This window comes from Artemia sp. Qi Xiang Cuo, chromosome 14, assembly GCF_049724085.1.
Source record: "Artemia sp. Qi Xiang Cuo chromosome 14, ASM4972408v1, whole genome shotgun sequence".
Classification (NCBI taxonomy): domain Eukaryota; kingdom Metazoa; phylum Arthropoda; class Branchiopoda; order Anostraca; family Artemiidae; genus Artemia; species Artemia sp. Qi Xiang Cuo.
The window spans coordinates 54,655,179-54,669,100 of NC_142807.1; the positions used below are offsets into that span (position 1 = coordinate 54,655,179).

The following is a 13,922-nucleotide window of genomic DNA, read 5'->3' on the forward strand; positions in this document are numbered from 1 at the left end:
CATGGTTACAGAATCAGCTGGTGACCAAACAAAAAAATCACAAAACTTTCTGTTTGTCATATACATCTGCCCCTGAATTTGGTGGTAGTATTTCCGCGCAGTTGCATTGTTTTCTCTGAAGCAGAAACCACCACTGCTGTCTTTACAAATATAAAACTTGTCCGATTCAACTAAAGTCATAACAGAGCTATTCCTAGCTGAGAAAGGGCACTTAATTTCAAGTATACCATCATTGCCAATAAGGCCATCAGGAGAGGCACCAATGATGCCAGAACTATGAAGCCACAAACCAGTCAATGAGACATCTTTTTTTTTGGGAGCAATAAGCAGCAAGTGCAACTGGTTCATGGGTCCGTCCCAACTCAAGAGCTGCAATGGTTGATTTGGGACATTTATTCCCAATGATTTGTTCCACCAACAATTTTCTGGACTTTTTTGATTTTTCACTGCAACAAGACAGAACTTCACTGAACATGCTTGCAGTTATCCGCCCTTCACGCAAACGGCACAAGAGATTATTTTTTGATTGTCCTTTAGTCATAGTAGCAACACTAACAATCGTCTCCTGGTGAACCTTAAGCTTTTCCAGAACATATTTAAACTGAATTTCTTTATTCTGATCTGAGGCTTTGGCTTCCTTGATAATGCTAATTAACTCAAGTTTGTTAATCTCCAGTGTAGGCTCTGGAGTATTGAGCAAAAAATTCAAAAAAACTTTTGATCCTAAAGGCTTTATCCGCTCTGAAACTCTGTCCAAGAAATTGTCAGGTAGATTAATAGTTAAATTAGTTTGGTCACCAAAAAAATTTTACTAGCACTTTTTCTCAGGTAAATTTTGTCTTTTTTGTTGCCATGTGCACAAAGTATCTGTACAGGTCAAGTTCTTGACTATGTGAAGCATCACTGATGCCATATGGTGGCATCTATATTGGCCACGAGGGCACTCACATTTCCCGCTAGGAACACCACTGTCTTTGATACTGACTTCCACTGCAAATATTTTTTGTTTCATTGATGCTTTGACCATAGCTTTAGCCACTCCTATCTCACCTGAGTACGAGAAGGACAGAAGATGGCTAGCTTTCAGAGATTTCTCTCCTCTTTCAATTAATGAGTTTTCATCACCAAAGAACTGCACAAGAGCATAGAAGGATAAATCCATTTTGATCCTGAAAAGACAGAGATTATGTTAATAGGCTAAATACAGGGTAGACAGAAAAAATAACCTGCAGTAGCTTCAGTCTCAGCTTGTACATATGTGTATTTAAAAAGAGAAGTCTCTAGAAAGGAATACAGAGGTTCTGATAAAGATTTATCTTAGAAATTGCACTAGAAGCTTTAAAGATGATGTATGACTGGAGAGGCAACTAAGTAGACAGAATCAGCCCATTTAGCATGAACAATGTGTGTAGACTTAAGGCTTATCAGCTTGTAAGTGAATTTTTAGAGCTCTGTTGAACCAACAAGCAAAAAGAAAAATGCTGAATATTGGCAAGTAATTTGGTTGACTGGATGACAGAGAATTTGACAAAAAAATATATAGCAAGAGGAAATATATAGCAAGAGGAAATTCCCAGGAGAAATTTCAGGTTAGTAGGCAATCAAACAACCAGCTAAATTGGGATTATAAATCCAAGTCATGCAAAGAATAGAAATGAATTTATTCCTTGGGCTATGTGACCCTACTCAACTCATAAATAAGATGAGGCAATGAAATTTGTTTTCAAATTAGATCTTTTAAATAAGCTTTTATATTCAGGATGCATGCCTCAATTGTCTACAGTTGATATGATATTTAATGTGAACACTTCTGGAAGTACAAAAAAAAACAAAAAAAACATGTTTCGTTGATTATATTGAGCTTAAGACACATGCAAATTTTCAATGTGGCAGTCTGAGTAGTTTTAAAGCTGTTGTGACATATTGAAAAGATTGTGGGCTGTCTTGACCTGCTATAGTTTGTTACTTTAGATAAAATTTCTTTGGTAATCTCCTTCAGAATTTACAGTCACAGTATTTCCTGTTTATGTAATATTGGCTAGTTATATTGCTTTTAAGTTATCAAAGGGTGGAACCAAACCAAATGGTCACCTGCAGGCAAGGATATCACATACAGGGGGATATAACCCTCCTCTAATGATTTCAGCCAGTTGTTAAAACAGTAGGGTTTATACAAGATCGTAGGGTTTATACAAGTATAGTTTTATACAAGATCCCATAACTTATATAGTGACAAGGTGAAGAAACTGCTGAATTGCTTTGTGTAGCCTATGGTCATTCTTAATACTAATACAATAACCAATTCAATTGTAAATGTACCCTTCTTTCTGATGCTCTCAAGTATCGCCCAAGGAATGTATATAAAACAACTAAAACTATGCAATTCATACTTTTAATATGGAGGATTGTTTTACTGATCACGTTAGCATGTTTCTTTCCATTTGGCTATTATTCACTTTAAAATATTTCAAATAAAATTTTGGTAAATTATGTGCCCAATGACAAGATATATTTTAGGCTGAGAAAAAAATTAGTTTAATATATGATTAGATTATTGTAATGGAGAAATATGTTATTTTGGCCTGTCAAAAGAATCAATATGTAGCCTACATTAAGAAGTGTTTTATATAAATAGTGTCTTATATATAGTATATAAATAAGTGTCTTATATATATAATAAATTTATATAAATAATCCTTTTGTTTGGTCTCTATGTTTTTGCCTGCTGCTACATCTTTGATGTCACACTGGAGGTACATTAAAGTCTACACCACTGGGTAGCATATCATGGATGGTGAACCCCTCATCAGCAACAACCATCAGTGACTAAATAAATTTCTTACAGGTTATGGCAGACACTCAAAACCAGACAACAAGGTCCAATATAAATATATATATATATATATATATATATATATATATATATATATATATATATATATATATATATATATATATATATATATATATATATATATATATATATATATATATATATATATATATATATATATATATATATATATATATATATATATATATATATATATATATATATATATATATATATATATATATATATATATATATATATATATATATATATATATATATATATATATATATATATATATATATATATATATATATATATATATATATATATATATATATATATATATATATATATATATATATGTACAATATGAAGTATTACTCATTAATTTATAAACTAGATTGGATTTTTTAGCCTAGATTTACAAGTAGGCTAAATTTTAAAGCTTTTGATTTGACAATAATTACTATGATTTTGTTTTGTTTTACTTATAGAAGTATTTAGTTGTGGGGGAGGGGTAATTAGACTGTTGTAGGTGAGGTCTGGAGCTTAGATTTGAGAATAATTTTGATTTGACAATAATCACTTGAATTATGTTCTGTTTTACTTACAGAAATAGGCCTATTCATGATATAGCCTATGATCACCACCACTGCCCCCTCTCAATCAGCAAAGGGTTGCTGCGCCTCCCCCTGGATATGGGTAGCTGCTGATCCCTGAGTAAATTAAATCATCCTAGAAGAATCCTGATACAATCTTGATGATTTCAGCTGAGAAATGCACCTTTGCCAAGCTTGACCTAGGTGCAAAACACCAATGATCAGTATCACTTTGCATACATTTCTTGTGAAACCTACCTAAGGGGCTTCTTCGAAGTCAATTTGATAAGCTTTAAGCAGAAAAAAGCAAATTTATATAAATTATCCTTGTATATGGTGCCCACGTTTCACCCAGATTTTGAATTTAGAGTGTCAAGATAGGTGTGTGACGTCAGGACTGAGCAGCCCTATTAATCACGTGTAAGTGTAATCCACTATAAATATTTCTTATCTAAAAACTTTCAAGTAGTCCCCGAAGCCGCGTCACGCTGAAATGACGGCGGCGAATGTGTGATTCAGTATCGGCGGCGCGCCGCCGATTTTAGACCGGTGGCGCGCCACGGCGCGCCCCATTTTCTGTTTAAAAAAAATAACAAAAATTCCACTTCACCAAGCACGTTCAACCTCAACTTGATTTTAGTAAGGATTTTTTAATGGTTGGCTAAAAACATACAAGAACAATAAGACAAAACAGGAATTTTTTGGGCCGTGCGGAAAGTGTTTATGTTCACCGTCGATCAGACCAAGTAGAATTCTCATTTTTAGCCACTAGACCCAGGGAAACCTATGTTGTGTGTATGTTTATCATCGCATTGTTCCTATAAAATCCCGTGTTTAGTCATTTCCTTCTTGTTAATGATTTGGGCTAATGTGTGTATAACTTTCAAAGTTTGAAGTTCAAACATCTCCTGTTCATCAAATACATATGAAAAGGAAGTGAAAAAAAACAAAAGAAAAACAAGTAACAACTTACAAATAACAAATAACAATCAAATTTTCTAATTTGATTGGAAAAAACACTGTATACAAATCAGATACCATGGCTTAACAACACCAACAATTTTAAATCAGCGGTTACATCACTTCAGTTACAATTGATGTAACAAAAGTCAGTTTGTTCACTCTGCCTGGAGCCATTGATCTTTTTGCAGTCACTATCAGTCCAGTCGTGCTAAAAAGCCGTTTAGCTGGGGCACACGTGGCCGGTAGAGCCAGAACTTGACGAGCGTAAACTGCCACTCGTGGGATCTGATACTAGTACTGGACCTTGGGGTCCCACAGAATATATTTTACCCACATCGATCTCTACTATAAAAATGTCAAGCCTTCCAATCACTTTCGATTATTAAAAAGGGCACTAGGCATTTCGATTTCCAAACTAATGATCCCTTTTTGAGTTTCTACGACAACGCTGTCTATAAACATCTTATATACCCCCCAGGACATGAATTACAAACCTAACCCTTAGGGCTGTGAGGGTGGTTGTCATTCTCTAAGACCTAATTTCCAGAACTTTAAACTACGTTAAACAAATTGGATATCCAAAAATTTTGTTTTTTTGTGTTTAGAGAATTGGTAGGCTTGTATGGGGTGTTTGTTGCCATCCCATAATTTTTGACTATTAAAAAGGGAACAAACCACTCCAATTTCTAATTGAATGAGCCCTTTTTGAAGTTTCTACGACAACTTCTTCGATACGAAGTGCCCTGGTCTAAAGGAAAAAATAATAAATGATACATTGTGCCAACATCGTTCTTATATACCTCCAGGGCATAACTACAAAACCCTTGACCTAAGGGTTGTGGGGGAGTAACCTCCTCAAAAAACATATTTTCTCTCTGAAAATCAGTTACTCTGAACAAAATGGCTATCTTAAAATTTTGATTGTATGTGTTTCGGGAAATGGTGGGCGTGGAAGGGGTGTTAGTTGCCTTCCAATCATTTTCGACTATTAAAAAGGGCACAAGCCACTCCAATCTCTAATTGAATGAGCTCTTTTAGAAATTTCTACGACAACTTCTTCGATATGAAGTGCCCTGGGCTAAAGGCAAAAATAATAAATAATACATTGTGCCAACATCATTCTTATATACCTCCAGGGCATAACTACAAAACCCTTGCCCTAAGGGTTGTGGGGGAGTAACCTCCTCAAAAAACATATTTTCTCCCTGGAAATCAGTTACTCTGAACAAAATGGCTATCTTAAAATTTTGATTGGATGTGTTTGGGGAAAGAGTAGGCGTGGAAGGGGTGTTAGCTGCCTTCCAATCACTTTCGACTATTAAAAAGGGTACTAGTTATTCCGATTTCCAATTGAATGAGCCCTTTTTTGAAGTTTATACGATAACTCCTTCGATACGAATTTCCCTGGTATGGAAAACAAAAAAAAACAAAAAAAAATAAATAATACGTTTTGCCAACCTTGTTCTTTACTTAGACATCTCGATTGCGCTGCCTATGACAACAACCTGAATTGTCTAATACTCTTTTACCTACTTCTTTTCATCCGAAAAATCAGAAAGCAAAATGAAAAGAATTTTAAAGTGGAAGGTAGAATTTATGTTTCAAGAAAAATTTCTTCTTCTCCTTCCGATGAACCGATATACATGGCGAGCCCAAGAGTACATTATTTATTTTTAATAAACAGATTAGCGGGGATGCCGTTTTAAGCCCGGTGGTCGATATCGATAACAAAAAACAAGAAAAAAACGGCGGCGTATTAGTGACGCCGCCACCGATAGAATCAGCGGCGGCGTCAGCGCGCTGATGCAAGTTCGCTGATGCACCGTTTTTTTTTCTGCGGCGCGCCGCCGATTTTCGGCGCGGCTTCTGGGTCTACCTCCAGGGCATAACTACAAAACCCTTGCCCTAAGGGTTGTGGGGGAGTAACCTCCTCAAAAAATATATTTTCTCTCTGGAAATCAGTTACTCTGAACAAAATGGCTATCTTAAAATTTTGATTGGATGTGTTTGGGGAAACGGTGGGCGTGGAAGGGGTGTTAGCTGCCTTCCAATCACTTTCGACTATTAAAAAGGGCACTACTTATTCCAATTTCCAATCGAATGAGTTCTTTTTTAAGTTTCTACGACATCTCATCGATACGAATTGCCCTGGTATGGAAAAAAAAAAATAATACATTGTGCCAACATTGTTCTTTACATAGACAACTCGATTGCGCTGCCTATGACAACATCCTGAATTGCCTAATGCTCTTTTACCTACCTCTTTTCATTCGAAAAATCAGAAAGAAAAATGAACAGAATTTTAAAGTGGAAGGTAGAATTTTTGTTTCAAGAAAAAATTTTTCTTCTCCTTTCTATGAACCGATATACATGGCGAGCCCAAGATGACAGTATTTATTTTTAAGAAACAGATTAGCCGGGATGACGGTTGAAGCCCGGAGGTCGATATCGATAACCAAAAAAGAGAGCGCGGCTTCGGGGTCTACTTTGAAGGCATTTTGTATTTCACTATTACAATATATTTTTGTTCTCTGCATATAATCTCAAATACAATTTCCACTTTTTAAAAGGTTGAATTTTTGTATATTAGGCGTTACTTATCCTCAATAACAGTAATCCTGCAATTTCCAGAGTTAGGAGATGAAACTTACCGGAGAAGTAATCTAAACTGCTTTAAGAAAAGCTGGCAATTATTAGTTTCAACTCGTAAAAGCCGTTTGGCAAGAGCTGTTGTGCCTGTCTTGGATATTTGCTGAGAAATTTTCACATGGAAGATGTAGTTACAATATTGTGCTAAAACTACATGGTTAAAATTGAACACACATTTCAAAGAAATACGCTTGAGATTTAAAAATTAATATTAAAATCAAACCACCACAAAAAATTAAAGTCTAATACCATCCTGGTATCTTCTGAGCATTATGAAACTTACCGGAGAAGTAATCTAAACTGCTTTAAGAAAAGCTGGCAATTATTAGTTTCAACTCGTAAAAGCCGTTTGGCAAGAGCTGTTGTGCCTGTCTTGGATATTTGCTGAGAAATTTTCACATGGAAGATGTAGTTACAATATTGTGCTAAAACTACATGGTTAAAATTGAACACACATTTCAAAGAAATACGCTTGAGATTTAAAAATTAATATTAAAATCAAACCACCACAAAAAATTAAAGTCTAATACCATCCTGGTATCTTCTGAGCATTATAGAAGGCTTGTTAATCTTTCATGAATATTTACTTATGCTTTCACAATCCAAATTACTGTTGGTAATTCAACAATGAAAAGCACCATGTTGGATGAACAAAATTTTGGCAAAAATTCCAAAACTAAACTTTTAATTTTTTTTTTGAATGATTTACTTTGTATTTACTAAAGCCTATTTAAATTGGTACTTGCCCAGAGAAAATTTCTGAGCAAATACAGAAAACGGTTCATTATTACTTTTTCGTTTTTTTGACTGAGACAATTATCTTTCATATGAATTTTCTGATCAAACTGATCAGAATTTTTCTAGAGCACCCAGAAAAAAATACTTCCTTGAGCTGAGTTCAGAATAAGTATATATTCATGAAAGTTAAATGGATTTTCTAATAATGCACACAAGATATTAGGCTGGTATTGGAATTGTACTTATTGCGGAATTTTGATACTAATTTTTAAATTGTAAGCGTATTTCTCAATCATGTGTAGTCTATTTTAACGATCTAGTTTCAGCTTAATAATGCAGTTAAACTTGAACAACCTGTTCCATAAGGAAATTTCTGAACAAATTTCCGTGAAAGACACAACAGCTCTCACAAAACGGCTTTTACGAGCTGAATTTCAAAATGGTCAGCTTAGTGCAAAATTTTTGAAAAAGAGATTTTACTAGATCTTAAATATTTTGATTTTACAAAAATGTTTTTCCGAAGATTAAGAGGCTTTTACCAAAATTTACCGAGTTAAATTCCAGGAATTCTTAAATAGGCAAAGATGACATCCCTAAAAGTCTTTGTCTCTTTGGGCTGGATAGAGGTAGTGTATCTCAAGCTAAAAATGGCCAAATTTATTTAGTATGGGTTGGTCTACGTAAGATTTCGATTTAGAATTCTTTCAAAATTAGTGCCCAATTTAGGGTTTTCACACTGAATTACCCTGAGTTCACACATTTATAATAATTATCATACAACAACAAATATTTGGCCTGAAATTTGATATTCATCAGCTGCGTGTCAGTTTCTCGTATAATCTAACAAATTCACCGAAATATAATCCAAGTTTATGAATCTAAGCTTCTCCAACAATTTGGACTGACAAATGCATCTGAATAACTGAAAAATATTGATCAAAATGAATATTGCAAAACTCATTTTGTCTGTACAAAATCATGCAGTTAAATACCCAAAAGTTCTTTAAGAGCTCACGAACAGATTGATGATAATGAAAGGAAGTGGTAACATTTCAGAAGAAGTCTGAGTTTGACAGAGTAGGCCTAATGTAAGATTGATAGACTGGGCCTAATCTTGAAATACATGGGCCAGTTTGATTTGTGTTGAGCAGTACACCCAAGATCCAACACAAACAGACTTTTACTGAGCGTTAGCAGATATTAGCCAAGTCAAACATGAGTGTTTAATTTTCTGGCAGTCAAACATGAGTGTTTAATTTCGGTCATAACTTTGGACAAAAATAAATAGAAAATCAGTGGCGCAATTTTGTCAAAATCCCTGGGGAGGGGGAGGGGGGAGGATGGGGGGGGGGTAAAGTTGGAGCCAATTTACCCAAATCAAGTGAAAATGACACCAAAACTAAAAAATAATTCATTTGGTACCATAAAGGAACTTTTTAGTACTATAAAGGTACTGTACAATACTATAAAGGTAAATATGTACTAAAAAACTGATCTGTTTCTGTTGATGCTTGAATTATGCATGTTTATCTTAGTTTTGACAAGATTTTGGAAGAAAACAAATTTCAGCTGGGGTGGGGGCAAACTCGGGTCTAGGGGGAGGAGGAATTGAGGTCCGGGAGAGGCAGTTGACCCCATGCCCCATAGCAATCGTGGAAAATAGGAATATATCATTCGATTTCCCGTTCAACAATATTCCCAATATAATCGTTACTACCATTACGGTTGCTTCTCAAATCCCCCTCTAACTTATCTAGAAATAGGCCCAGCCCTAAGCTATTAAAAAGTTTGCTTATTTTATTGTAGTTTTCAAATTGGCTTTATTTTGTATTATGAGCCAACTATTGTTGAGAAATAATAACAAATAATGCAAGTCAACAAACGTTTTTTTGTATAGTATTAGGTTATATCCTGCCTCAGTAGAGAGAAAGCCTGGAACGCCTTTGTGAGGGTAGCGATTGATATATTTGGAATATACCATCAAGCAGTATATTCATTTTCTATCTAGCAAATTAATCGAAGCAAACAAAATTATCTACGTATGCAGGTTTTATCTATGCGTGGAAGTTTTATTACACAGATTTGGTCAAAGTTGACTAAACATCAGTACCCCGTAGAGGCGGAAGAGGTAAAATTGAAAACCTCAAAAGTCCTCCTCATGCCACAATTTTAATTCCAGCCTTGCTCCTGAAAGTTTCATTTAACTAACTCAACTAACATTTAAGATGCCAAAAAAACCATCAAACGCATTCAACCACGCCATACAGTTCTTATATATTACCTTTTTAGTATTTTCACGAGAACCTATAATCGAATAAGATTCCTTTTCTTGAGCTTGGAAAAACCATTTTATTTTGAGATTTTTTTCACTTAAAATCGAATCTGATCATCTTATCTCATCGGATTGGTAAAAATCAGATATGTTTATTATACATATGAACATCGCATATAAGTTTCATCGCACTAATATGCGTTTTCAAGTCCAATTTCTTTAAGAAATAGTTTGCGAAAAATCATACATTTGAGCACGGGCTCATTCAAGTTTGAAAGTTTGATTCGATAAAACAGAGAATTTTAAATACTGTATTTCTGGAAATAGAGGTTTAAGAGGTTGAGCCAAGTTAATACGACTAGCCTGCTTGATGGGCTTAGATGGGATTTAAAAATTTTGACGTTGCAACAATATTTTACAAAATTAGAGGCGAATACTAGCTCTTAAAACGCCAGAAGTAAAAATGACTCATTTCCGGCTCTTTTGTAGATTGATCTTTGATAACCGAGTGGCTACCTTTTAGCAAAAAGGTATCCAGGTTTTGTTTGAGGGGGGGGGGGCGGGGTATAATTTTTTTTAAGCGCATCAAAATTGGTTTATATGCATTTTTGGGTACTAGTTTGATACACCCCCTACCACTCAAGAAGTGAAGTTAGATTAATCCTAATAAAATATATCTACGTATGATAAAAATATAATACCCTAGAAACAAGTTTGGGCGATATATTTGCAAATTAGGGGAAAGGGGGGTAAAGTACAGTGGGTCTGCATGCAAGATGATTTAGCTACAATTATTCTGATATTATGAAGTAAGAATTGTTTTCTGACTTCACACTGTCCAAACGCTTTACCTCCCTCCCAATGGGTAAATATATAGCCCAGATTGTATATCTCCCATCTATTCTGTCACTTCTCTTCATTTTTTCTCGCACTATGTTGAAAGGAACTAGCGAAAGAAATCAGTTAACAATGCGTCAATGTATGAACAACTTGAACGGTAGGGGGCATGTCATACAAGTAGTCATTTTGTTACCTTTTTACGAGTCAGAAAATTTTTTCGAGAGAATTGGGAATTAACCCCCCCCCCCCCCGGGGGATAAAACCCAGCCTTAATTAGGTCTTTTTAAAAGTATGCAACGATACAGCAAAGAAATCCCTAGATCCCGATCTTTAGACTAAATATTAGTTAATAAAGAGAAATAAAGTTCTGTAATAGAAGACTACAACACAAAGTGAAAGCAAAAAAAAAAAACATTTATGGCCACTGTTGTCTGATACGTCGGCTTATTGCATATCTATCAATACTCCTAAATGACGGTTGAATGCCACGATATCTGACAGGGATAACCCTAAAAAAGGAAGAAAAAGCAGATGATACAATCCAAACATAAAACACTATAAAATTGATTTTAAGAAAACAAGCGAATAAACTCATAAGGACATAATAGATACACCAAATCAAGATACGGATATAGATATATCTTGTTTAATCAACAATGCATTAGAACAAGAATACGGACAAGCAAGCTAAAATGCTGCCAAAAAGTCTCCCCCAACCAACTTTTAGAGAAGGGTTGACTAGATTCTTGGAACTGACCCATATTTGAAATAATTTGATATTTTGTTGAAGAATATTATAGTTTCCCCAGCTCTTTACAGCTATTTTTACAATTCTAGATGATGTTTACATTATTTTGGAAAGCAATTTAGTTAAGGGATTGATATTTTCAGGAATCTATCCGGGGAAAGAAACTATACCTTGAGAAAGTGTCTTCAAGTTCCTATATCCACTCCTTTCCTATTTGGGAGAGATAAAAGAGGACAAAGAATACAGGTCCGTTTTATACAGGTACATTTTTTTTTACAGGTAATTGCTTAAAAATTTAAGCAATAGTAAGCTTTGTTTGTATTTCAAATATAATTTCTTTAAAACATTATAAATAAGGATTTAGCGAAGCCATGAGCCTCAAAACAGTTTTCTTGATCCTTATTTGAGATGTAGATAATTGAAAACATCATTTTTACAACACACATTTTATTAAAGTTTGTCGTAGTAGACACTTCAAAAGACTTTCCCAGGTCACTCCTGAAAGCTTTTTTCACCTAACTGAACTATTTCCTTTGATAGCGAAAGCCCATCAATTAATTATACAGTTACCTTCGCTTCTCCTATGTACTTCAATGGGGAAAGAAACATAAATACTAAAATGGTTTTAACTATTTTTTCTGCTTCAGTGGCCGGATATAAATTTAACATACACATTATGGTAAATATTAAATAATTCACATAAATAGCCTACAAATAAAGTGAAAAAACCACTCGATGTTTTTTTTTCTTTATTAAAAGGCTCGATACTTACAAACACAAGTCTTATCAGTGCATGAACAGCAAGATGAAACTAAAAAAACCATACATTTAAAAATATAAAAATCCCATTTAATATGGTTAATAGGCAAGCAATAACACAAGTCAAAGTGGTATAGAACCATTCAGTTAGTAGTTATTTTTATTGTTATTATAAGTTAGTTCATTATTTGTTAATTATTTTTATAACCTTCGGCCTAAAATGGCTAACAACAGCAAATTTAGCGCCAAAAACCCTTATAGTACATAAAAGGGGCTACTATAGTCTGTTCTGCACTTACAGGAACGTAAATAAAAAAAAGTAAGTAAAAAGTTAAGTAGATGGCACTAGAATTGTGTAGTCTAAACCGGTGGTGCTCATCTCAGCTTCATACCCCTCCAGCGCAAATTACTTATAATCTTTTGAATCCGCTATTTTAGGATGGAAATATTACTAAATAATTAAGTATCATTAGCGATAATTGAGTTCTGGAACACAAACTTACTTATAGCATGCTTCTATCTGATTCAATTCGAATGGCATTCTTCTTGAGCAAATCAAAAGTTTGACACCCATGAAAAAGAGTATATGGAACAAAACAATGATAGCAGTTCTAAGCCAATTGTAATCAGGGACATGGGGACCAGGAGGGAGCTACAAATTTTCCTTAGTATTAAAACTAATTGACAAACCCATGGAAATGTCAGATTTAACACAAAAAATGGTAAATATTTCACTGTTAATATTACTGGCTTACGAATAAAGTGAACATACCACAATATGCCATTTTTTATGTTCTTTCTGAATATAATAATCGCTTTTCCCGGAAATTCAATTTTAAGCCTTTTTAGGACCCTTGAAAATGATAATATAATTTGATATTTTTTGGATTTAAAAATGGGTTATAACATTTGTTTCTTACTTACTATTTCATTGTAAATCCATTGATTGTAAATTGTAACATTGATTTAAGATTAATTTGAATAAAACAATTCTAAGCAAATCTGCTATGTTTTCTTCTTATTCTGTTAGGCCGCTTAAAAACTGCCGTTTCACCTATGTGTCGAAAAACAACAAGGCTGACGCAAGAAATATGGCAGATAGAAAATTGCATAAATTGTTTTGAATTTTTATCGCACTTAAATGTTATGAATCAATGCTTGTGTATTTTTTAGCTTTATAACAATCGATTTATAATCTTACAGTAAGTTTGAAACCAACGTTTTAAGCCTTTTTTATAACCAAAACTAGAAATTTTTCGGTCATTTTCAAGGGTTCCAAAAGGGTTTAAATTTGAATTTGCAAGAAAAGAGATTATTATATTCTTAAAGAGCATAAAAAAGGCATCGAGTGGTATGTTCACTTTATTCGTAAGTCAATAATGTTAACATTAAAATATTTATCGAAAAAGGAGCAGTTTCAAGTCATATTTAGAATATAACCCCCTCTGTTCCTACTTCCAGTTGTTTCCGCAGAGTATTCCAATGTTTTCATACGCGTGCATTATCATCAGTAGCTGC

At 34.1% G+C, this 13,922-nt stretch overlaps 2 protein-coding genes across 2 annotated transcripts in view; both read right to left on the reverse strand.

Annotated features, from left to right (window-relative positions):
• The window catches only part of LOC148944644 (uncharacterized), a 191,446-nt gene that overhangs the window by 47,440 nt on the left and 130,084 nt on the right, over positions 1–13,922 (reverse strand). The gene's annotated exons all lie outside the window — the stretch shown is intronic.
• LOC148944645 (sushi, von Willebrand factor type A, EGF and pentraxin domain-containing protein 1-like) overlaps positions 11,277–13,922 on the reverse strand; it is a 103,751-nt gene continuing 101,105 nt past the window's right edge. Inside the window, exon 14 of the mRNA XM_089099980.1 lies at positions 11,277–11,406. Within this exon, the coding sequence (XP_088956106.1) occupies positions 11,313–11,406 (94 nt within the window). The 3' untranslated portion in view covers positions 11,277–11,312. The remainder of the gene's footprint in view (positions 11,407–13,922) is intronic.